Source organism: Podarcis tiliguerta, assembly GCF_965153285.1.
Source record: "Podarcis tiliguerta genome assembly, chromosome: 18".
NCBI classification, from domain to species: domain Eukaryota; kingdom Metazoa; phylum Chordata; class Lepidosauria; order Squamata; family Lacertidae; genus Podarcis; species Podarcis tiliguerta.
This window is the reverse complement of record NC_139551.1, coordinates 219,455-244,655: the sequence shown is the minus strand read 5'-3', so window position 1 is coordinate 244,655 and position 25,201 is coordinate 219,455. Positions and strand designations below refer to the sequence as shown.

Here is a 25,201-nt window from a genome sequence, read left to right as displayed (position 1 = left end):
TACCTTTTACCCCTCCCCATTTGTGGCATGCTAGTGATGTAGTGATGATGCCTTAACGATGCCTCTCAAAGTGTATTCTGGGGGAAAGAGGGAAGGTTTAAAAAAGGAGGTCGCCCCATGCTCAGAGGGCCCTTTCATATTGCCTAGTAGCCTCTGGTGCCCTTAATAAGCGTAATAATAATAATTTTATTATTTGTACCCCGCCCATCTGATTCTAAGGTTTTTTTTAACAATGAAGTGGTGTATATATAATAATAATAATACTGTAATAATAAATGTGTTCTCAGCCATCATATTGTCGCCTCTCTCTTCCTTTGAATTTCTTCCCAAATTTTCCTGTATCTCCTTCTCCCTCGCCTCATCACTGCCACTGCAAACCGCCCTGAGACCTCTGGGTATAGGGCGGTATATAAATTCCATAAATCATAATAATCACAACGAACTCACTGCACTTCCATCTTCCCACCCACCAACATTTTTTTTGGCCATTTTTCTGTTATCGCAAGATCTTTGGTGCAGAGACTTAGGTTTCAAGTGCTGTAGCTTTATAGCATGATTTTAAAAATATATATAAAATAAAATAAGTCAGCATTTGGTTTTTTTACATGGAAATTATACTGGGGGAGACAAGGTGCCGTAGAAAAACAAGGTGCGGTTCCCAGCCAAGGGCTCAGCAGCCAGTCAGGAAACTCAAAGTGCCATGTGGGGAAAAAATATTATATACGCACACATAATGCAGTGTTTCTGAACGCAAGTCACAGTAATATCAGTATCGGACAACGAAATAGGAGTGAGCGGACTGGTTGTGAGGGTTAGCACACTTCAAATTCAACACGTCCAGGTTATTATTGTTAAAACTTAAGGCTACAAAAACTCTGTAAAATGTATACTCATCTAATAAATTAAAGGTGGTATCCTCGTTTGCTGTGGCTTGGGGACGCCCCCCCACCCCAATTTCCTCGCTTGCACAGTGGTACCTTTGTACTCAAATGTCTTGGTTCCCAAATGCCGAAAACCTGGAAGTGAGTGTTCCGGTTTTGGAACGTTTTTCAGAAGCCGATCGTCCAATGCGGCTGTCGGCTATTGTTTCCTGGGTGCCTGCAGCCATCAGAAGCCATACTTGGTTTTCGAACATTTCGGAAGTCAAAACGGACTTCCGGAACGGATTAAGTTTGGCGCTTTGGTTTTTGCTCTTTATTTTGCATTTTTGTTTCTGAGGCTTTTTCTGTTCATTTGTTTCTGTAACCGTGCGGAACCCAGTTCAGCTACTGATGGATTGATTGTGTGACTGCGGAAATGGATAAAAGCCCCCCATCCAAACAATGACTATCATCAGTGCAGCCAAGATTTTTAAAAGAAATTTACCATCTACAATACTGTCTTATTTTCCTATGGGAAAACACTCTTTGGTTTTGGAACGGAATTCCGGAACGGATTTAGTTTGAGAACCAAGGCACCACTGTATATAAGATTCTTAGAGTCTTAAGGGGTCTGCTCTAAAGATGAATTAACCCCGCAGGGTCTCTCCCCCTCTTATTCACTTCCTATTTTGTTCCCAAGAACTTCCCCAACCCCAATCTCCTTTTAAAAATACCCAGCTTCATCTCTTCCCAAATCCTGAAAGTATTTATATCCATTCTGCCCTTTCGGGGGGGGGGGGGGACACTGCAAAAGGGGGAAATGGAAAATGGAAAGGGTGGGGGAGGAAATGTAAGGGGTGTTTTCATTCCGAAGCAGTGCCTTGAAGAGAAAAAACATGGCAGATTTCTTCTTCTTTTTTAAAAATAGCTGTCTATAAATATTTCCATAGAGGAGAAAAGACAGCGCGGGACGTTAGCCTGCCGAAGTTTGTTTCCAGCGCGGCTATCGGGGGCGAGAAAACGTGGAGCAAGGCCTGGATTCCTGCAGGTTCCAGGAGCAGACTTAGAAAGGGAGAAGGTAAAGGAGGTGAATCTCCCATTGCAGGGCAAGGGCTTCTTGCTCCCAAGGGGGAGCCTGTTGGGGGAAGAGCAATAACCGGAGGCAATTTCTCACTGGAGAGATACTGGTTGGCTTGTGCTGGGGAGAGCGGCGTTGGGTGCTTTCTCTCTGCACAGCCCTCCGCTTGCAACACCCAAAGGGGCCTTTTCAAGTCCAGTGCAACTCACCCATCCATCCCCACGTCGCACGCAAGGTCTCAAGCCGAAGCGGGATTCGAACCTGGACCAAGAAGCGGAATTCGAACCTGGACCACGCACAGGCCAAGCTCCGCCACCCCACCAGTGAAACCAACATTTGGAGAGAATGCAAGTCGGGCGGTTCATGTGTGTTTAGACCGACCCCCAACGGATCCTCAAAGTCAGTCTCACAGACGGGGAGAAAGGCCTTTTCTCAGCCCGGCAAGGTTACCCAAAATCATTTTTCAAAAAACAAAAAAATGGGAGTTGTCAGGGACGGAACTCGCGACCCTCTGCCCACAAAGCATGGATCCTCTTCTCCCGTGGGCTCAGTCCCCATCGGAACCACACAGGTCCCAGGAGGAAGGGGGAAGATTTCTCCCCACGGCTGGGCCTGTGGCACAACCCGGGCTCCATGGGCGGAAAATGCTGGGAGGAAGACAGGAGGGGCGAGGCGTGGCCTTCTGCCCCTGGGCACATGCCCGCCATTGGCGTTCTTCCACAGTTTTCTCAGGAAGAGGGCAAGGAAACCACCATGGCGGACCTTTTCCAGTGGTGGAGAGGCCTTCAAGACACACCCACCCCGTGACGCCGCCAAGATGGAGCGACAACAGTGCCTTTTCCCCAACCCCACTTCCCCCCTTACGTCCCAAGGGGTAGGAAGGCGATATTCCCTTCTTGATCAAGACCGGCCTCGCTTGTCCTCCTTTTGGTGGTGGCCCCTGTGGCAGAGCCCCCGTCCCTCTGCAAGAGTGTCCTCTGGTTATCAAAGTTCTGCATCGCCAGGACGTTCCTTGGGGGGCTGCCCTGCTTGTCCATGGGGGACGACAGAGGCTCAGGGGCCGACTCTGAGTCATCGGTGGTCCCTGGGGTTTTCGCCTCGCTGTGGTCTTCTTCCAGGGGGCTCTCGGCGCCCGAATCCTCTCCGTCTTCCTCTTCCAACGTGAGCTGGAACTGGAACTTGTCAGGGGCCCCTTTCTCAGACGCCAGCCCGTCGGGGGGCGGTGGGGGACTGTGGGGGATCATACTCTGGTACCATTCGCGGTTGTCTTCGAGGGTGTCCAAGATCTCCTGGGCGTCCGGGTGGACGAGGTCAGCCCAGGTTTCCCAGAGCGGGTGAGCGATGTAGTCAATGAATCCCACCTGCCAGAAGGGAGACAAAGGCAGGGGCTGAGAGGACACACAGCACAAAGTGGTGCAGAAGCAAGGAACACCCAGTCTCAACTCAAAAAGTAAAATAAAAGAATGCATTTCTGCAAGGTGTGACTGGAAACCAGCTGGCAAAACGCAGAAATGGACCGGAGGCGCCACCCACTCTCCTTAAGAAAAGGGAAAAAGCTGTCCACGTTGGGTCAAAACATTAAATAAAATAAATTAGGAAACCAGATGCAGAAGATGTCTGTGGCCCCCTCCAAAAGGGAATCCTACAAGGTGCAAGCAGAAAGTTTGGTGAATGGTCACAGAAACCGGACAGCGAGAAATATTTGAACCTACAATCGGCATCGGAAAGGCTCACAATTGTGTAGGGAGATGAAGCTGTAACTCGAAAGACAGTGTATTTCCACAGGAAGCCCCCTTGTTTCCAGGTGTGGCTCCTCCTTGGAGGGTGCTCCCCCCCCAACCCATCCGCAAGCCCTCCTTGGCGCACCCACCTGGGACTTCTCTATGGAGGCGTTGTGCTTGTCGCACATGGGGCTGATCTCCATGCCCTTCTCCCGCTCCCGGTCTCCCTGGTGGAAGAATTCCACCATGATCCGGTCCGTCCACTGGCGGTACAGCTCCAGGGGTTTGGTCGGGTTGCTGAGGTCTGCGCAGTGAACGATGTTCTGCAGCACCTGGAAGGGCAGATAGGCATCGCTGTCAAGCGTGAACCCTCGGGGACATTTGGAGAAACGTATTGGACTCCCAGGACGTTTCCGAGCACAATTCAAAGTGTTGGTGCTGACCTTGAAAGCCCTAAACGGCCCAGCAGACCTGAAGGAGCGTCTCCACCCCGGACACCGGGGTCCTCCTCCTGAATGCCTTCTGGCGGTTCCCTCCCTGCGAGAAGTGAGGTTACCGGGAACCAGGAAAAGGGCCTTCTCGGTGGTGGCGCCCGCCCTGTGGAACGCCCTCCCATCAGATGTCAAAGAAATAAACAACTATCTGATGTTTAGAAGACATCTGAAGGCAGCCTTGTTTAGGGAAGTTTTTAACAACTGATGTTTTAATGTATTTTTAATCTTTTGTTGGAAGCCATCCAGAGTGGCTGAGGAAACCCAGCCAGATGGGTGGGGTATAAATAAATGTATTATTATTATTATTATTATTATTATTATTATTATTATTATGCCAATGACACCGATGGAGGAGTCTGCCTGGTGGGCAGCAGACTCCCCTGTGATGATATATTATGTTGTATAAAATTATATCCTGATTTTAATCTTGGATTCACACTGCCGAGCTACAAATTTAATGGGATGCAGTGGCAGGATGGATGAGCAAAAGTGAGCTGAGCTCGAATCCTGCCAAGTTTGTGTGTCTGAGAAATGGGTCAGTTTCCTGCCCTGGATGGGGTTGCCCTCCCCCCGAAGGATCATCGAACCCCTGTCCCCTCCAAAAGAAGCTTCACCTGAATGCGGTCGGAGTAGTTGTCCAAAAGCAAGACCCCCAAACTGGTGACCTTCTTGGTCTCCACCATCGTCTTCAGATCAGCCAGAAGGTTCATGTGTTTGGACATATCTGTTGCCAGGACCTGAGACCAGAAACCGGGGGGGGGGGGGGGTTTATTCTATGCCATTTTCCATTCAGATTAATCCCAAAGCGGCTTGCAAACAACAAATAATAACAACGTGATAAAACGTATTAGAACATCACAAATGCAGCAAATCAGCAGTGAAACAATTGCAGTCTATAAAACACTGAGAACAAGACAACAACTAAAAAAGAAGCCCAACATCACAACTAAAGGAAAAGCCATATTATTGGATTAACAAATAAACACGGCGTTTATAATCTAGCGAACAAAATAAGCAATATTAAACAAAACAGCAGCCCCCCCAGTAAGCTAAGCCCTGAGCTCCTCACCATGTCGATGGCCATCTTGCGAAGAGACTGCCTTTGCTTCTTGGAGATGTTCTGGAAGATGTCGCAGTTTTCCTCCTGCAGGAGCTTGAAGCCCACGGCCAGGTGGTGGTTCTCAAGTACCGACGCATCGTTGTACATCAGTGCCAGCTCCGAATCTAGGGACGGGAAAAGGGTGGTCAGTTTGACAGGTGATGCCTCCGGATCAGAGGAGGCCATACATGTGGCTGAGAAAGAGAGTAAGGGAGCAGCTTCGCATAGGGGCTTGAAGCAGCCGGCCAACATTTTGTGGGAATGTTCCGGGTGGCAGGAGAGGATATATTGTTTATTCGTATCCTTCCTAACTTACGCTGGCAAGTTCCTTTATGTAGCCGAGTTACATTCCCCTTTCACATGCACAGCGGATAGCTGGTTGCAGGCTCGTGTGAGCCTCTCACTATTATACAATTCAATCTGTCTCAGATTGAATTGTACGATCCTGGTAAATTCCCTTGAATCCCTCTTAAAAGAATAAAGCCGCCACAATCTTATTCAAAGTCAATGAAAGAAGTTGGTTCATAGTTGGATTCCTGAAGGCAGACATAGTTACAAATATGTACATGCGGATCTGCCCCATATAGGGGAATAATCCCAGTGCTTCTGAGAGCTAGCAGAGCAGTCCTAGCTAAAAGCTGGTCAAACGAAGAAGGACGTCAAAAAGAGGGAAGGGTGCTGATTGACTCATCCTTTTGTTACCTGGACAGGTAAGGTCACCTGCAAAAGGAAGGATGCTCCAGCCAGGAGGAACAGGAAGTTTCGACCGGCTGGACCAAACATTCCCTCGCATGTCTTCTCTAGCATCGCAAGGAATGTTGTACTTGACTGCCTCTCACGGATCACATCCCACACATTTGCACAACTATCAGGCTACAAGAGGCCCTTTCCCTAGTCCAGCATCCTAGCCTCTTGTTATCACTTCTTGTTATCGCTTTTTGCACTTCACTTTGGGACGTCCCCACTTTGCCCCAGGTAAAGGAAGGAAGGACAGAAGGAGACGTGCTCTGGAACAGCTGGAAAGACGAGAATTGCCCCCAATCAGCCGACACAGCCTACTCACTGGTGTTGATCAGGAACTGGTTGGAGACCCCGGGGTGGTCGACGTCATGGATGGCGGCCGCAAAGATGGCGGCCAAAATCTCCAAGTCGGTGAAGACGGCCTGGAGGGGAGACAAAAAGGGGAGGAAAGTGAGGAGGACAAAGCTAATGATGGGGTGAGCAGAACTCAAACTGGGAGCCAGGCTGGGCATTGGCACGGCCAGGAGGCAAGTGACCGCTGTGGTCCTCAAGGCTGGATTACTGCAAGGCCGGGGCAGAATGTGGCAGCCTGTTTTCTGATGGGGGAATCAACTACGGAGCCAGGTTCAAGGTCTTCCTATTCATTCACAAGCCCATGAACAACTGCCGGAGTGCTGTTGCTCATTCATTTTATGGTAATTCTCTACGGCACCCTTCATCTGACGACCGCAGGGTAGCCTGCAATATAAACCATTCCCCAAGTTGACAAGCAATGAGCAACCGAGGCTTTAGTGTCATCAGCCCAGTCCTGTGGAACTCTCTGCCACTAGAGATTCACTGCGGATGCTTAAGCTGAGATTCCTGCATTGCAGAGGGTTGGACTGGATGACCCTCAGGGTCCCTTCCAACACTATCATTCTATGATACTGCGAGCCACAAGCTAAACAGGCCATCAGAGTTATGTTGTGCGACCCACAAACTCTTCCCCTCCCCGCCTTCCCCAGAATTCCCTCTTCACCTCCAGAGCCGGCATGGAGAGCAGGACGTGGGTGGACTGGGCCACGTCGGCCGCGTGGATGTTGTTGTGGTAGGCCACGTCCGCGTGGTAGTGGTCCTCCAAGGTCATCATGAAGGTGATGAAGGTGTCGGCAGGGATTTGGAAAGATTTCAGCAAGTCTCTTTCCTGCAGGGCGAAGGGTGCAGAAGAAGGCGCCCCTGACTTCTCAGTCTTTTAAAAAGCACTTTTTAAAAAGCGTGGTGGGGGTCTCAAAACGGGGTCTCTATGCAGGAAGCCTGGGGCCTCCCATTGCATGCCCCACCATGGCCTGAGACTTCTCAGCAAGTGAGAGGCTATATGACAGGTGTCAATTAAATTGCGCACATTCGTGGGCTGAATGTCGGGAGATTTGGGGCAGATGAAAGGAAGGACTTCTTTCTTTCTCTCCCCTTTTAAATTTATTCATTTGGTTTTTCAAATTAAAATTTTAAAGAGATCTATCAAACATGAATCATCAAAACAAGATTCCATGGAATCTCCTGGAATTCCATCCTCCCCTTTGTGGCTCCTATTCTGAATCATTTCCTCCCACATCTTTTATGATGATCCACATCGATTACAGTAGTGGCGCCCGCCCTGTAGAACACCCTCCCATCAAATGTCAAAGAAATACACAACTATCTGACTTTTAGAAGACATCTGAAGGCAGCCCCGTTTAGGGAAGCTTTTAATATTTGATTAATTATTATATTTTAATATTTTGTTGGAAGCTGCCCAGAGTGGCTGGGGAAATCCAGCCAGACGGGTGGGGTATAAAGAATAAATTATTAGGGGAGAGGGTGGTGCAGAAGAGGCTGGCTGGTAGAGGTCCCCACTGCCTCCCCCCCATCAAACGCCAAGCACCCGCCCCCCAGGGCACCCTCTCACCTGGAAGATGCTGTACATGACGACTGTCAAAGGGCGGTGGCCGGAGTACTCAGAAATCTTGAAGACGTCCAGCCCCCACTTGTTGACGTCTTCCAGTTCCTAAGGAGGAGAGGGCAGGGCTGTCAGAGCTCTGCTGGAGACCACCTCTTTCTGTGTTGTATGTCTGATGTATTTTGGGGTGGTCTTGGGCTGCAGGGTGGGCCATTTCAGGAGTCTATATAAGAGCTTGCGCACCATTGTTCGGGGTTCCTCCTGCGTGTGGGGAGTGAGGACCCTGTTGCACCAGTTAAAAATGATCAGGCTTACTAGCCTCTTTGCTTCTCAATATTCTCTGCCTGTTATTTTCTCCGACTGAGAGAGAACCTACTTAAGGACTCTAGACGGGCTCTGGGGTACCAAAAAGGAGCCGTGTTTTTTCTTCTATCAATCGGATCCCGCACCCATGGCCATACCAGCTTCCTGGAACCGGGAACCAGCTTCCCCCAAGCCCCACATCTGCCCTCTTCCTCACCCTGGCCAGCAGACCCTCCTTCTCCGTCTTGACCCCGAAGCGAGGAATGGCAGCCACGCAGCGGAAGCTGGAGCCGTGCGTCAGTTTCTTCACGCCACTGATCTGTGACATCGGCCGCTTCTTCTTCTTCTTCTCTTTGTCCTTCTCTTTAGGGACCAGGGTTGGGATATCCACCTCATGCTGCTTGTCTGAAACAGGCAGGGGGTTGGATATAAAATTCACTGCATGCCGTTCATTGAAAGAAAAATGTCTGATTTAAAAATAAATAAATTGCGTTTTTAATATTTTGTTGGAAGCTGCCCCGAGTGGCTGGGGAAACCCAGCCAGATGGGTGGGGTGTAAATAATAAATTATTATTACTATTATTATTAAAACACAGGTGTAAATTGACTCTGGGGTGTGCCACTTCCGGTGGGGTCGAGGGACGACCCTCTCGGCTGCCCACCATGAAACAAAGCACACTAGAACTTTCTTGGGGGTGTGGAGAGCAGTTTCCCACAGGCAGGATGAAACAAAACCTCATCGGAAGCGACAAACAGCCCCCCCCCAATAAATTATCCACAAGGCGTAGATTTGCATTAAGCTTTTCAAAGCCCAAAGAAAACAGGTCCCTGCCGCAAGGAGCTTACAGTCTGTGATTTGGCCCCGGGGATGATAAGAGGAAGGAGAGAGGACCGGCTTTCCTCGTTCTCCTCCTCAATTCTAGCCCTGCTTGCCCAGTCCCCTTCTCTTTTTAAAGCCCCCCCTTTAAAAAGGGCCCTGGCTGGTCCTTTTCTGGAGCATGGTCGCTGGAGGACACAGCCAAGGCGGCCCATGTCGAATATCCCCCTCCCGCCCGGCCCCTCGCACGAGTCTCCCGCTGTTCCGAGGGAGACCCCCGCCCCAATATTCCCGAGGCACGCAAGGATTGACGTCAGAGGAGGCTAATAATATGACCGATGCCATGGCAACGGGAGATGCTGCGTGCTGGAATGCCGGTCCTCTCCCCAAAGTGATGTTTCCAGAGAGCAGACGGGGTCTCTCTCCCCACCTCACCCCGGAGAGTCTTCTTCTCGCTCTTGCCTCCGTCACAAACGCACAGACACAGAGGAAGGGAACCTCTTGCTTAACACTCGCTGTATATATATATGTGTGTGTATGTATGTGTATGTGTGTATACACACACACACACACACACACACACATCCTGCACTGTGTTTTAAATCCAGCACTGATGTTTTAATTTTTAAAAAGCAGATATCGAAACGTAAGGAGGTGGCTGGCCAGATGGGAAGCCCACAAACAGGACCTCGGTTACTGGAGGTCTAAATAATTTACGCAGTAAAGCTGCCTTTTACAGAGTTGGACCCTTGGTCCCTGTCAGGGCCGGATTTAGGTTTGGTGAGGCCCTCAGCTCCTGAAGGTAATGGGGCCCTTTCTATGTCCAGCTGTCCTTTGTCCACAACAAATTGTCGCTGTTTTTTGTGTTGAATAGATCCTATTTCAGGCATAGGCAAACTCAGCCCTCCAGATGTTTTGGGACTACAGTTCCCATCATCCCTGACCACTGGGGTCCTGTTAGCTAGGGATGATGGGAGTTGTAGTCCCAAAACATCTGGAGAGCCAAGTTTGGGGATTCCTGTGCTAGATGGTCCTTGATGGACCTCAGAGGTATCTCAAGCTATTTGCCCATGTTGCCCTGCAACCAGTCCATGCAGAATGTCGGCACCCTATATATAGAAAGGAGCAAAGCAGGAATATTTGAGGGAGCAGGCAAGCAGGCGAGGCCCATGACTTACATCCGAGGAGCCGACACAACACAAAACACGGTTGCTGGATGTCGGTCTTATTGTATTTGTTTTTTATCTTCTATGGTGGAAATGTACATCCAGTTTTTTCCCCCTTTAATTTTTTGGGGGACCCCAAGAGAGTGGGGCCCTAAGCGATAGCTTGTTTAGCTTATACATAAATCCGGCACTGGTCCCTGTCGCTCAGCACTGTCAGCACTGACCGGCAGCAACTCCTTGGGGTTTTGGGTAGGAGAACCTCTCCCAGCCCGACCTGGGAATTGCACTACTGCTATGGACAGTTTGCCTCTCAAAAGGAGTTTGGAGTGTGAACGGGCTGCTGAAGAGCACAGCTCGAACCCAGAACTTTGTCATGATCAGCACTGAGGCCAGGCAGGAAAGGAGAAAGGCAAGTGCGCTCCCCTTTTTGCAAGCAAGTAATCCTTCCACCCCAAACCTCTCTTCTCCATTTCCCCATTGCGCTGCCCTGGGGGACTCACCCAAGAAAGTGCTGCTGATGTACTCTGAGACTTGGTTTCCGGAGCGGCCGGTTTCGGAGAGGTGGGTCAATTCCCGATTCAGCATCCTTTTGAACTGGGGGGAGAGAGCAGGAAATGGTTCAATAACTCAAAGGAGCAACTCATAGGCAGCCTCCGCTGCAGGAGAATTTGCATCAGGTCAAAGTTAAGAGCCGTGTTTTCAAGGGGATGAGAGTTTTGGCAAGCGGGGAGAATTGCATCTAGTCCTCATGACCCAATAGGAAAGGGCTCTGGGAGGCAGCGAGATGCCTCTGGGCAGATGGGACACAGCAATCCATTCTAGATGTGGCTTGACGCCATCCTTTTTAAAGATATATATACAGTGGTCCCTCGGATTTCAAACGCAATCCATTCCGGAAGACTGTCCGACTTCCGAAACGTTGGAAAACCGAGGCACAGAGGGCTGTCTGCAATTTCAAATGAGAAAATGTGGGAAATGGAAGCATCTGCTTCTGGGTTTGGGGCGTTCGGAAACTGAAACGTTCGACTTCTGAGATGTTCGGAAACCGAGGTATCACTGTATCTTCTCTTTATTCCCTGTTTAGAGAAGTTTTTAAAGACTGATATTTTAATGTATTTGTAATCTTTTGTTGGAAGCAGCCCAGAGTGGCTGGGGAAACCCAGCCAGATGGGCAGGGTATAAATATATTGTTATTGTTATTATTGTTATTAAGATTACAAGTGCACAGAGTAAGATAAGAGACAACAGAAGATAAGAAAATAGCACCCACGTAGAAAACAAAACAGAACGACAACAAAAATGTACACATTACACCCCAAAAATATGCTATTGTAGGTAACCAGACCTTAACCTAATACGGTATTTATAAAAACCAATTCCAAATATCATTGAATTTGTCCGTGGCAAGTCTACGTTTGTACGCAACTCCGACCACTAGTCCATGCTGCCTGGGGATGATGAGAGGTGGAGGGCAGCAACATCTGAAGGGGTGCAGGTCCCCCACAACTGATCTAGAGGGAAAGATCTTCCAGGATAGCTGTGATTCCTCTCCCTGTAGAACTGACCTGACCTTTGACAAATGCCCAGAGCTGAGATACCTATTAGGTCCATAAATGACCATATAGCATAGATTCAACACACAAAAAACAGTGACAATTTGTTGTGGACAAAGGACAACTGGACATAGAAAGGGCCCCATTAGCTTCAGGAGCTGAGGGCCGCATCAGACCTAAATCTGGCCCTGCATTTGAGTGTCCTCATCAGCACTGCAAAAGAACGAGTCAGGTGGCAGGAGCTGCAACTAAATGTGGGGCCCAAAGCGAGATTTGTTGGGGCCTTGGTGCAAAGAAAACCATCTATCCCAAAGCCAGCAGTCTCTGACGGTTTTCGTTCCAAATGCCTGGGACCCCCGGAGCCTCTCATAGCTCAGAGATTTGGGGTGACGTGTCAGGGAGAGAATGGCAACGCCTCTCAGCTCCTCGTAAAAAGCGAGCAGGGAATACGAAGTGGGGAGGGTCTCTCAGAAGTCCCAAGAACTGCAGGAGACCCATAAAAGTTGCAATTACGGGATGCCAGCTGCAGCACACGCAGAAATGAGTCAAGGCAAAACAATTTTATGAAAAAATGGTGGAGGCCGGGGGGGGGGGGCAGGAGGGATTCCATACTCGGGGCAGCTTGCAAAACGATGGATTTATATTCCAGTTTTAGTGGTTTTTAAAGCATTTGCAACAATGGGTGCTGTTGGATTCACTAGGGAGATTGGTAAATATTGAAATCCTCAAAAAGCATTAGCAAGACTTTGAGATTTAGGGTGTCGTCGTCCCCCCCAAATGCAAAGTTTTGAAAGGGTCTTTTTTTTTTTTACATTTGAAATACTTTCCCACCCCTACCTGGAGGTGCCATTGGGGATCCAACCTGCAGGGCAGTTTGCTCTACCACTAAGCTAGTCCTTAAAAACAAAGCAAGCTTCCAGTCCTCATGACCTGGGAGCCATTTATGTCATATTTACAGAATCATTGTAAAGGAATGGACTCACATGCAGGGTTTGACTCAACACTTGCAATTAACAAATGTAGAAAGAGAAACAGGATGTTAAAATGATAAGAGAAGAAGAATTATTTAAGGCCCGTATAGTTCAAGCTATGGTTTTCCCAGTAATGATGTATGGAAGTGAGAGCTAGACCATAAAGAAGGCTGATCGCCAAAGAATGGATGCTTTTGAATTCTGGTGCTGGAGGAGACTCTGGAGAGTCCCATGGACTGCAAGAAGATCAAACGCATCCATTCTGAAGGAAATCAGCCCTGAGTGCTCACTGGAAGGACGGATCCTGAAGCTGAGGCTCCAATACTTTGGCCACCTCATGAGAAGAGAAGACTCCCTGGAAAAGTCCCTGATGTGGGGAAAGATGGAGGGCGCAAGGAGAAGGGGATGACAGAGGACGAGATGGTGGGACAGTGTTCTCGAAGCTACCAGCATGAGTTTGACCAAACTGCGGGAGGCAGTGGAAGACAGGAGGGCCTGGCGTGCTCTGGTCCAGGGGGTCACCAAGAGGCGGACAACAACAACAACAACAACAACAACAACAACAACGAGCAGGGAGAGATAATATGCCCAAAAAACAGAAAGGGAAGTTGAGGGAAGTCACTTGGGGTGGGGGGTGGGGGGTTTGAGGATTTATAAGGTATTCTGTTTCTGAAAGAATGATTGTGACGATGATAAAAATGGTAAATTCAATAAAAAAATTTTTTTAAACAAATTAAATAATTAAAAAAACACACCCAAACATCCTGAGATGGCGAGTCTCACAGATCAAGCGTGCACTCACACCCCTCCCTGGCTGGCGGGGGGAGGCACACGCACTTTAAAAACAAAAACCATGCCAAACCTTTGCAGCAGAACAGAAGTCCCCGCTGCTGCTGCTGCTGCCCCCTCGCTTGCCAACCTTTGGAAGGGGCACCTGTGCTCCGCTTGCTTACCTGGGCGATGGAGTCTTGGAAAACGAGCAACCCCGGGGGGCTGGCGTCGGGCATCGCACCGTCCCCGGTCCCCCGCCTGCCCAGCGCGCTGCTGCTCGCAAGCCGACCCTCCTCTCCTCCTCCGAAGCGCACCTCCACCTGCCCCGCAGGAGCCAGGCCACGGAGCTGCATGGACTGGGGGCCTGAGCCCCCAAACCCCCAAAAAGGGAGGAGGAAAGAAATCTCTCCCCCTCCCAAAAAGCCCCGCAAAAAGAAAGAAAGAAAAGGGGGTTTCTCTGCAAAGCTCAGCGGCGAGGAGGAAGCGCTGGCGACGGGGGTCCCCCTGCATCACCGAGCCGGAGGGATGCGCCAGGTGAGCTGTTCTCTCGGCGGCCGCCCAATCAGAAGCCGCGGGCAGAGGGGCAGGAGCCCGTTCCGCCTCCCGATTGGCTGGCGGGAGCCTGGGGATGCTGCTACCGCGCGGTGGTACCCAGACGCAGCTGCAAGGCGCGCACGGGGAGAAGGAGGAGGACGGAAGAAGCGGGGAAGACTTCGGAGCTGCCTTTGGGGGGGCAAGGTGGGCATTGGGAGGGGGCTCAGCTGCCACAGGGGACAAGCTATCCCCCCCCCTCGTGTGTGTCCGGAGAAAAGCAGCTGGCAGAGAGACAGCTTGCCGACGCTTTCTTTATTCTCCATCCCCAGCTTTGCAAAAAGAACATAAACAGAGGCTTCTGCTGGATCCGACTGGTGCCGGATTGACGTAGAAGCTAAACAAGCACTAGCTTAGGGCCCCACTCTCTTGGCCCCCCCCAAAAAAAAAATGTAAAGGGAAAAATACCTGGATGTACATTTCCAAAATATAAGATAAAAAACAAATAAAACAAAACCTACAGACAGCAACAGTGTTTTGTGTTGTGTAGGCTCCTATTTGTGACGTGCAAATGGCTTGAGATACCTATGAGGTCCATCAATGACCATCTAGCATATGCTCAACACAAAAAAGAGCTGCAATTTGTTGTGGACAAAGGACAGCTGGACATAGAAAGGGCCCCATTGCCTTCAGGAGCTGAGGGCCACATCAAACCTAAATCTGGCCCTGCTTTGGAGCTGCCTTTGGGTGGGCAAGGTGGGCACTGGGAGGAGGCTAAATTGCCCACCTGCAGGGAACAAGCTCTCTGCCTCTGCCTCTCGTGTGTGTCCAGAGAAAAGCAGCTGGCAGAGAGGCAGCGTCCCAACGCTTTATTTATTCTCCATCGCTGGCTTTGCAAAAAGAGCATAAACAGAGGCTGGTTGCTGGATCTGACCCATCTGCTGCTCAAGCATCCTCTTCTCCCAGGCCAGATGCCATCCAGGATGGTGGCTAGTGGACTGAGGTTGAGCCTTGTCCCTTTGGGGCTGGGGATCCCACCCTGACCCGGGCGCCTTACCTTGTTGGAGGCCATCTCGCTGACCGAATGCCTCGTCTGCAATGTCTCCAGCTGGTCCAAGCACCAGTCCAGCTCCTCCAGGGTCTCCACGGCCAGCTTTTGGGAAGCATCTTCTGCGGAGAGGCAAGAGGCACAATCCTGTCTGCACTGAGCGCCAGCAGCTCTCGAGGGGACATGCCCAGCATGGAGACGCTGCCGCCAGGGGCTGAGCCTGCATTGCAGGGGGTTGGATGACCCTTGGGTGCCCCCCGGTGAGACCTTCTACATTCAAAGCAGCTGCTCCATCACCGCGGTCATTTCCCCAGTCCAAATAAAGGGCTGGTTTAAACAGGAGGAGAATTGGTCCACTTAGCTCAGTGTTGTCTACACGGGCAGGCAGCATCTCTCCAGGGTTTCAGGCAGGAGATTCCCATCTCCTACCCAGAGGCATTTTCTGCCCCTAGCAGTGAGCCTAGCCTTGGTGCCCCCTTTTAAATCTCTCCAAGTGGCCATGTCTACATCTGCCTTGTTTGCAGAAGCTCTTCCTTTGGCCTGAGTCTTGTGTATCTGTGCGTTTGTGGCTTCCACACCTCCCGGCTCACGAGTTTCCTCAATGCCAGAGGTTGGGCAAAGGGGGAATACAGGCAGGGACCAGGCGGTCAGGGTGGCATGGTGGAGAGAGAGAAGGAGGCAGGCCCGGAGGCAGAGACCGACGGCAGGGGAAGAAGCAAAAAGCAGAGAGTTTTTGAATAATGAAAGAACTGACGTCAATCGGAGGCTATAGCCGCAGAGGTGGCATTAGAAAAGAGAAAGAGAGAGAGGAAGAAAGCAGGAGAGGGAGGGAGGGAGGAACTTCCCAGGTCGTAAGCGGACTACAGATGCTTTGTGCAGAGCAGGGAGGAGACGGGAAGGTCCTGGGAACCGGGATATGACCCCCCACCCTCTGCCACGGACCCAGTGAATCTCCAAGATGCTTTGATTGGCAGCCACAGACCTCGCCACCTCCCTCAGGCTCTGCATGTTTTAAAACATGCATGACCCCAATTTAACAGGACCACAGCCTGGTGCTTAGAGAGCCTGCTTTGGATGCAGAATGTCCCGGGTTCAGTTCCTGCTGGTGTCTCCTGATGGGGCTGGGAATATCCTTCTTTCGCACCTGTCACCGAGTAAATGAGCTAAAATGTATAAATTGTGGGATGTGATCCGTGAGAGGCAGTCAAGTACAACATTCCTTGCAATGCTAGAGAAGACATGCGAGGGAATATTTGGTCCAGCCGGTCGAAACTTCCTGTTCCTCCTGGCTGGAGCATCCTTCCTTTTGCATGTGACCTTACCTGTCCAGGTAATAAAAGGACGAGTCAATCAGCACCTCTTTTTGACTTCCTTCTTCGTTTGATCCACTTCTACCTAGGACTGCTCTGCTAGCTCTCAGAATCACTGGGATTATCCCCCCATATGGGGCAGATCCACATCTACATCTTTGTAACTAAGTCTGCCTTCAGGGATCCAACTGTGAACTGATGTGAGTCAACTTCTTTCATTGGTTTTGTGGAAAAATTATGACTAAAATCTTTTTTAAAAGGGGGAATATTCTTCACAAATAAAATACAACAGGCTCCCCCAGGAGAGAATGACGGCTGTCATTCTAGGGGGCTTCCAAAGAGGATGAGACAAATTCATGGAGTTCAGGTCCCACACTTAGGGGTCTGACTATTCCTGGTTCCAAGAGTCGGTGTGTTTAGGTGTCTGCTCACCCCGCATTTTGCTTCCCCGCACCTTTCCTAATTGCAAAAAAATTCCCTGTAGGGTTTCTTAAAGGGGATTTCTGGCATGAGGGCGACAGAAGGCTTTCAGTTGTGCAAACCCACATTTCCCCGGTGGGCACCTTCCCTTCCCCCCCCAAAAAAAATTGTCAGGGCCCAGATGGAACTCACCTGGCAGGTTGACTTTAGACGTGGGCGGCAGGTTGGGAACTCCAGACGATCTCCTGTAAGAGACAGAGCATCTCTGAGCCCCCAGTGTCATATCTGGCGGCAGAGGGGATTGTGATCAGGTCCCTGTCAGAGCGAAGTGAGTGTTCTGGTTTTCAAACATTTCTCGGAAGAATGAAGAAATAATTAATTGCAGCTTCCGTGCGTAAGACAACCCTCAATTTTAAACTTTAAAAATCTGGGCAAAAATATAGTCTTATACATGGAAAAATGCAGGATACTTTAGGAGAAAAAGGCCTGTACTTTCTCCAAATTACTACCCAATCTCACACTTTCAATCGGCGCAGAGTCTCTCTCTCTCTCTCTCTCTCTCTCTCTCTCTCTCTCTCACTTACTTGCTGCTGAGGCGTTCCTGCAGGTGGGTCAAGATGGCGAAGTTACTGCGCACTGTCCGCAGGCTGGCAAGGACCTGGAGGGGGTGGAAGGAAGGAAGGAAGGAAGGAAGGAAGGAAGGAAGGAAGGAAGGAAGGAAGGACAGTACTTTCAGAATCAGCTGCATGCAACGTTTGCTCCCCCTCATTCACGCCGATGCAGCCGGCCGTGGCTAATCCCTTTCACTATTGCAAACCACAAACCTGCAGGGCTCGTGTACCTTTAGCAATTGCAAAAAACAGCAGGACTTGTGTACCTTTAGCAATTGCGAAAATCTGCAGGGCTCGTGCACTTTAGTAATTGCAAAAACCATCCGTGTTTGGGTACCTTTAATAATTGCAAAATTCTGTAGGGCTCCTGCACCTTCAGTAATTGCAAAAAACCACACACAGGGTTCCTGTACCTTTAGTAATTCCTAGCCTTTCCTCCCACTCTCATTCCTTCAAGCACAGACCCCAACCCTGAAGAGATTCCTACCTGTGCAAAAGGAGTGACAATCAAGTCTTCTCCATGCCTGCAACAGAAGAGGTAAAACCTGTTAATCCCAAGCAGGACAGACGAGGGCGCTGGTTCAGATTAATTACACTTTTACTGCATTGTGGAAGAGTTTGCTTCCAAGGTAGGCTACCAAATCCTCCTGGCATTTCCAGATTAAAAACAGATAAATGAGTTGCAGGACTTCAACAAGCAAAGCTTGAGGCCTCCTGCCCTCCGTTGGGCATCGCAGAAGGCGCTGAGTCCTTTCCCCGCATGCGGAAAGCGGTCGGGGGTCCTCAGGCTTCGTTCTGATGCTTGGGAAGAACACTCCCAATTCTATAAAATTCTAGGGGATTCAAATTGTAATGCAGAAGCAGAAATGGAGAAATAAAAGAAGCAGCGAAGATACAATGAAAAACCACAATGTATCTAGAGCGATGCATGGCAGTTGCCACAACGGACTTGCAAATTTGTTAAGTGGTCCACCAGCGGAATATTATGATTATTATTCAGGGAAGTTTTTAATGATTGCTGTTTCAATCTATTTTTAACCTTCTGTTGGAAGCTGCCCAGAGTGGTTGGGGAAACCCAGCCAGATGGGCGAGGTAGAAATAATAAATTATTATTATATTTTTATTTTTATTTTCAAGGGAACTGGAGATTCACTGCTTTGAGCGTTTTGCCCTCCACCAATGTAAAAAGCCTGGGGTGAGTCTTACGGCTTAATACTGGGGCTTTTTTTGGGGGGGGGACAACCCAGCAGAATTCAATTTCCATATGCCTCCCCCGCCAAACCCTCTCCAAAAACGCCAAGCCCCCCAGGCGCCTGCGGGTGTTTTTCACCCCAGACTGACTGACAGCTACACCTTCCCTCACAGAAACTGCACTGCCAACACCCCCAGGGAGTTGCCTTTGAATCGCCTGGCGCCCGGCGCTCTGCACATGCTCACATGTCGCTGGCGACCGAGGAGTTGCGGGACATGGCCTTGGGCGAGAGGTCGTAGTCGCTGTCCGAGCGGTAGAGGAAGGACTCCCGGCGCTGGCCATGGGGGGTGGCCCCCTGCAGCACCAGCCCCAGGCCGGGGTGGGTCTGGGCGTCCAGAGGGGTCCGTCCCGGGGAGAAGCCATTCTCAAGGTCAAAACTGGGGGGAGAAAGAGAGGAGAGAGGGGCGTCAGGCGCAAGAAGCAACAGCCACCCCCTGCCATTTCCCACCACGATTGTCCCACGATTTAGCTTGCACACCTCTTTTGATCTATTTCTCTCTTGTTCCATCTACATCCCAGGAGCTTTAGGCAGCACAGACGCATCTCCCCATTTTCATTTTATATATACCGTATTTTTCTGTGTATAAGACTATCTTTTCCCCTAAATTTTCAAAGTTTAAAATCAGGGGTCGTCTTATACACGGATAGTGCATAGTGCATTTTCTTAATTTTGGGTTAAGAAAAATAGGGGTCGTCTTATACATGGGGATGTGTTATACACGGAAAAATACGGTATATATAATTTTCTGTTTTACAATTTAGAATATTCCTTTAAACATCCCAAAAATGGCTTCCCTTCTCTTTCCGTGGTTCGTTTTGCATGCCATAAATCCCTGCCCATTTTCACAAAAACTAAACCATTCAGTATTCCATTATTGCATCCATCAAAACTTATTTACACTGTTGAATTTATCGTAATGCTGCCAGCGTTTTTAAATATACACAATATCCCCCATATATTCAATAACCGTTTTCCAATCTCCTCACTAAACATATGTTCTTCTATTCTAAATGTTAAGTCCGCAAGCTGCACATATTTTGCCGGCTCAAGTTGCCATTCTTCTTTGGTTGGGCCCTTGCTCGTTTTCCATTTTTGGGCTAACAAAACATGGGCCCCAGTAGTGGCAGATATAAATAACCTTTTTGGACATCTGAATTATCCCCAACAAAAAGGACTCTGGTTCTCCCCAAATCATCACAATCACCCTGGGAGACTAGTACTGGGGAGTTGAAAACGGGCCTTGCAATTTGTTTTATTTTGATTTGATTTGATTTTGCATTGTTGTTTTTATTTCTGCTATTTCTGAAAATGAATAAAATGTTAACAAAAGAAGAAAAGAAGAAAATGAGTCTTGCAGGATGCTACTGCAGTGCGCTAGCCTATGGCTTAATTTAATTCTTCCTTTTAAAAAGAAAAGGCATAACTTTTCCCGCATAAACACGAATGCCAGTTCCCGACTGCCGACAGCGAGAGCGGTTGGATTCCATGTATTTTCTGTCGCTGCTGCGTACGTGAAAAAGCTCGTTCTCTCCCCCCAAAATATGACATACGTAAGCCAGGATGGGGGGCAAAGCCTCAGTTCTCCAGATGTTTCTCCCTCTGCTCCCGACTCCTGACCCAGTCAAAACAAATCGCTTCCTAGGCTTTCATCTCAGATATATATGTGTGATGAGAAGCTCTCGGGAGATGGACCAGTTTTCATGAATTTAGGAACGGCCTCCTATTCTCACGCTGAGGGCCTCTCTCTTTCCCCCTGCCCAAGCTGGGGGCTGCCGCCTCTTGTCTTGTGGCAGGCAGTTCCATAGGCTAGCATATAGAGCCCCTGCAATTCCTGAAGGCAGACTTAGTTACAAATATGTGCATGTGAATCTGCCCCATATGGGGGAATAATCCCAATATTTGGACGGAGCGGTGATCCCTCTCGTTGGGGCGGCCCCCTCCTTCCCATCTGCCCACCCCAGTCTCTGCCTGCCTCCGCTGTCTCTCTGTGTCTGGAGCGGCCGGGGCCACTCGCGCCTGCTGGCCCTGCGCCCATTTCCATGACGCCGTGAGAGAAAAAGCGTGCGGCCCACCAGGGACTTGGAAGAGAAGGGAGGAGGCAGGGAGCCAAGATCCACAGGTGTTACAGACATCAGGGGAATCGTCGAGTCGGAAGGGACACCCCAGCGGTCATCCAGTCTGACCCCCCTGCAATGAGGGAATCTCAGCTGAAGCATCCGGGACAGATGGCAATCCGACCTCTGCTTAAAAGCCTCCAAGGAAGGAGAGGCCACCACCTTCCATCCCAAACAGCTCTGACTGTCAGAAAGTCCTTCCTGACGTTGAGTCGGGATCTCCTTCCTTGTCGCTCAAAGCAGGGGAAAACAGACTCAGCCATTGGAAAGTTAATTCCAACCTGTTCTATCACTTTTGTACGTTAGGAATTATTTTCTTCGTTTTCAAAGATAAGACTGGGAAAGCCGTTGTGGTCTATTGAGAAAAGTTTATTTCCCCAAAGCAGAAAACAGCAGAAATGTGTCAGAGAAGAGGAAATTAGATAAACCTTAAAACGCAATGGTATGTCGTTGAGGTTATAAATGTTGGGGCTGGGTAACTCGGGGGAAGAAGTTGCTAGTTTTGTCGAACAGGAATAGAACTGTTGAGCAGCTTCCAATATGGGAAAAAAAATTGTTATTATTTTAAAAGAGAAGAGGAACAGCTGAACTTGGCCTGGCAGCAAAAGGTCAAGCCGGTGGCGTCCTCTGAGCGGGGGCATTCTTGCTCTTGTCAGCAACTGTGCTATAGCATCCTGCCCCTTTCGGTGGGCCCTCCCTGTGTCTCATATCCAGCCGTGGTCCTGTGGACCTCCCTGCCACTGGATCCCTGAATAAAATCCGGGAAACGGAAAGGAGAGCTGGCACCCACCTTGTCCTGGCCAGGCCGTACCCGATGCAGGAGTGCCTCCGTGGGGAGAGCATCCTTGTCTTCCTCCTCCGGGCACCCACAGGACCCCCCCACCCACAGCCCCTGCCACCCCCACCCTCCCCGCAAAACCCATCTGACTGGGAACAAAGGGCCCCCTTTCAGCCACTTTCCCTGGCTCACGTCAAGCCCAGACGGGGCAGAGAATCGCCCCATTGTCTCCCCAACGCCTGTCTTGAAGTGGGTCGTGGGGTGGGGGGCACAAGGCCAGGGGGGTGGGCTCCTTCGATGGGACCCACCGGGGTGTCCCCTCAACCCCAGTGGGGTTTTATTTATTGCCGAAAGCAGCTTTGAACCAGCCTGGGGAAATAACCGGGCAAATTGCTCCATCTCTTTCTCCCCCAAAACACGCCGCTCCTTGTTTTCCTTCTGGTTCGCTTCTCCTCCTGGCACCCAAACGGGACACAAAAGCTTCATTGTGGGCCGGGATCATCTGGGAAGGGATGACCAGCGGAGGGGGCTTCCCTGTCCTCGGCCCACCGTACCTTTGGTGACCCAGAGGGCCGTTTCGCCGCTCGCAAGGAAGCTTTCGGGGGCCATGTGGTGACGGACGGACCCCTCCCAGGGCAAAAAGGCACCCCTTTGAACCAGAGGCCTCTGCTCACTCCATCTGCACATCCCTCCACCCAGGCAAGGAAGTCGAAGGACACATGTCCAACCAGGAGAACTGCAGAACTCACTGCTGCAGGATGGAGCAATGGCTAAGCTAACCTACATCAGAGGGTTTGGGCTGGGGGCTTGTCAGTATGCAGACGATACCCAGCTCTACCTCTCTTTCCAATCAGAACCAGTGAAGGTCCTGGGTGAGTGTCTGGAGGCAGTTGGAGGATGGATGGCAGCTAACAGATTGAGGTTGAATCCTGACAAGACAGAAGGACTGTTTTGGGGGGACAGGGGGCAGGCGGGGGTGGAGGGGCTCGCTGGTCCTGAATGGGGTGACTGTGCCCCTGAAGGACCAGGTGTGCAGCCTGGGAGTCATTTTGGACTCACGGCTGTCCATGGAGCCACAGGTCAGTTCTGTGTCCAGGGCAGCTCCATCTGGTACGCAGGATGAGACCCTCCCTGCCCACAGACTGTCTGGCCAGAGTGGTGAATGCTCTGGTTATCTCCCGCTTGGACTACTGCCATGCGCTCTCCGTGGGGCTGCCTTGGAAGGTGACCCAGAAACTACAATTAATCCAGAATGTGGCAGCTGGAGGGCTTGGTGGAATATTTGCAGGCGCCTTGCGAGTGCCGACAAGAGCCTCTAGCCAAATGTGGACCCCAAAACATCTCCACTTGGCCCTCGGGGACATTGGGGGGGCCGCAAGTACCTCTGCCAGGCTGAGCTCTCGCAATGCCTCTTGGTTGGTGCAGAAACCAGCTTCTTGAGGGTAAAATTCGCATTGGGTGCTCTGTCCCAGCTTGCGGTACCATTGATACAAGAGTGGCAGATGAAGATGATTGGATATGCAGAATTGGCAGAGTTGACCAGGAAAATCCAAAACCAGTTTTCCAAAAAGACTGGAGTAAATCGATACAATATCCGATGGAAAATGGCAAGCAATTAACAACACTTGCAGGACTTAAGGAGACTTGTAACGTTGTTGATATATACCTTTCTACATATTTGTTTAAAAATTGACAATAGAAATGGATATAATGTAAAATGGGGGGAAAGTGTAGATGCTATGATCTGTAAGGTGGAGGGAGGGAAGTCGACAGCTCATTTGAGCAAATACCATCATGGGAAAAGATGAATGGCCTTTAACAATATAAAATAGAAACTCAATCAATATGATATTAAAAAATAAATGCAAAAAGAGAAAGGTCCCCCCCCTCACCCACTCAAAGGCGACCGAAGCGCGGGGCCTTATTGCAGCGTCCCCTTACCAGAGCGGGTGCGCCACGGTGAAGCGCCTCTGTAGCCGCATGCCAGGGTTGGCCATTGCCTTCCGGAAGAGGACGGGCGAGTTGTGGGGCGAGGGGGCCGGGGAGCCCCCAGGGGAGCCTTGCGCCTTGGAGGAGGGCAACATCGTTCCTGCTGACCGGCAAATTCAGACGACTCGGGCAATGGGGAGTGTTGCCAGCCGACTCAGATGCCCTCGGTGCCGCACGAGACTCGAACCCAGGCCTTGCCGAGGAAGAGTCCCCTCCACTCGGAAGCCCCTGGAGAGTTTCCGCAGGGGGCGCTCCGTGAAGCCCAGATCCCGGAGAGGAAGAAGGGGGTCCGCCATCCCGGCACGAAGGGAGGGCCCCGAGTGCGAAGCACGCCTCTGCTCCGTCCCGTCCCAGGAATCCTTTTGCCGAGAGGCCAGCCCCCAGCTGGGAAGCTAAACAAACGCCTTGGCCGGGCTCCAAGTGCTGAGTGCAAGTGCCAAGTTTCCCTCATCGCTGTCTCTGTCGGGACTGGAAAGGGGGGTGCGACCAGCCCGGCCTCTGAGCCCACCTCTGAACAGGGCAGGCTTGCAGCCGGCGGTCCAGAAAAACCCATTTTATTAAAAATGTAGAAGCCCCTGTGTCCGGGTGACACAATCCGGCCTTGGCACTGGTCACAGTAAACACGGCAAGAAGTGACGGGCCTGGCTCCCAAAGTTTGGCCAAGCCTGCCCTGTCATCGCGGTGCCCTTGGCGGGTCCAATTACGCTGGCAGTCAGGATCGCTCCCAAAAAAGGAGAGGGAAAAAACACACCCCGGCAAATGCAAACAGTTGCCGTGACCTTTTGCTTCTGCTCTTCCCAAAGATCTGCCGCTGGCTCGTCATTGTCATCCGTTGAGAGACTGACGGTGGGAAAACACAAACCCAACTTCCTGGTGGTTTTGCCAGGCTGCGTTTGGGGTTTGTTTTTTTTAATATGAAATGCATTGGAAAGCGAAAAGAAACAGCTCCGGGCTTTGCTTGATGTAGAACACAGAATTCAAGTGGGTTGTGGTTTTTTAAAAATAGGATCATGCGTGTTAAAACCAGGAATGGAGGGGGACAGTTCAACGACCCCCCCCCAAAAAAATCCGAAGTCCTCTATAGAGTCCATAAGTGAGTTCCCTATCGGTAGGAGGGAACAACAGAGGCCAAGCAGACGACACAAAAGGAAAGAGGGATGAGGAGGGAAGAGGGAACCAAGCGAGCTCAGGCTCCGACTCTTCCACTTGTAGTTTCTACAATCTCCAGATATAATATCTGGTTATGCAATGCGAGAAACATGAGGCTGGACTAGACGGATCTTTCCTACTAGTTATTTAGGAAATAGAAGACATCGTTGCATGCTCTTGTTATAAGAAAAAAACTGCTCCCTTTCCCTTATGGGGTATTCCACAGCTAATTTTGGCTAATTCAGCATATTCACATAATTTCTTTTGCCACTCTTACCTCAGTTGGGATCTGATCTCCTTTCCAATACTTGACAATTAAAACTCTAGCTGCAGTTGTTGCATAAAGAAATACACTTTTGTTCTTTTTAGGGATGTTGATTGTCATATAAACATATAATGCAGAGTAGAAAAGCCTCTGGTCTTTTAGTGAATATTTCTCTGACTCTCCCGTTGTTTCCTTGCCAGTGGACTAGCATGGGGAGGGGGCAGAAGACCCCCTGTCGAGATGG

The 25,201-nt window shown here is 50.2% G+C and overlaps 1 protein-coding gene across 4 annotated transcripts in view; it reads right to left on the bottom strand.

Moving 5' to 3' along the window:
* Positions 1-528: 528 nt before the first annotated feature.
* The window catches only part of PDE4C (phosphodiesterase 4C), a 50,331-nt gene continuing 25,658 nt past the window's right edge, over positions 529-25,201 (bottom strand). For 3 of the 4 annotated variants that reach the window (XM_083421476.1, XM_083421475.1, XM_083421477.1), the window contains 14 exons: positions 18,847-19,038; positions 17,897-17,933; positions 17,383-17,456; positions 16,991-17,043; positions 15,078-15,190; positions 10,695-10,788; positions 8,429-8,616; positions 7,918-8,016; positions 7,012-7,176; positions 6,316-6,415; positions 5,223-5,377; positions 4,768-4,890; positions 3,809-3,991; positions 529-3,299 (listed from right to left, as the gene is read on the bottom strand). In XM_083421476.1, coding sequence (XP_083277602.1) covers positions 2,799-3,299; positions 3,809-3,991; positions 4,768-4,890; positions 5,223-5,377; positions 6,316-6,415; positions 7,012-7,176; positions 7,918-8,016; positions 8,429-8,616; positions 10,695-10,788; positions 15,078-15,190; positions 16,991-17,043; positions 17,383-17,456; positions 17,897-17,933; positions 18,847-19,038 — 2,077 coding nt within the window. In that variant the 3' untranslated portion in view covers positions 529-2,798. Of the gene's footprint in view, positions 3,300-3,808; positions 3,992-4,767; positions 4,891-5,222; positions 5,378-6,315; positions 6,416-7,011; positions 7,177-7,917; positions 8,017-8,428; positions 8,617-10,694; positions 10,789-15,077; positions 15,191-16,990; positions 17,044-17,382; positions 17,457-17,896; positions 17,934-18,846; positions 19,039-23,495; positions 24,381-25,201 lie in introns of those variants that run through there. The other variant, XM_083421478.1, reaches the window with a different exon arrangement.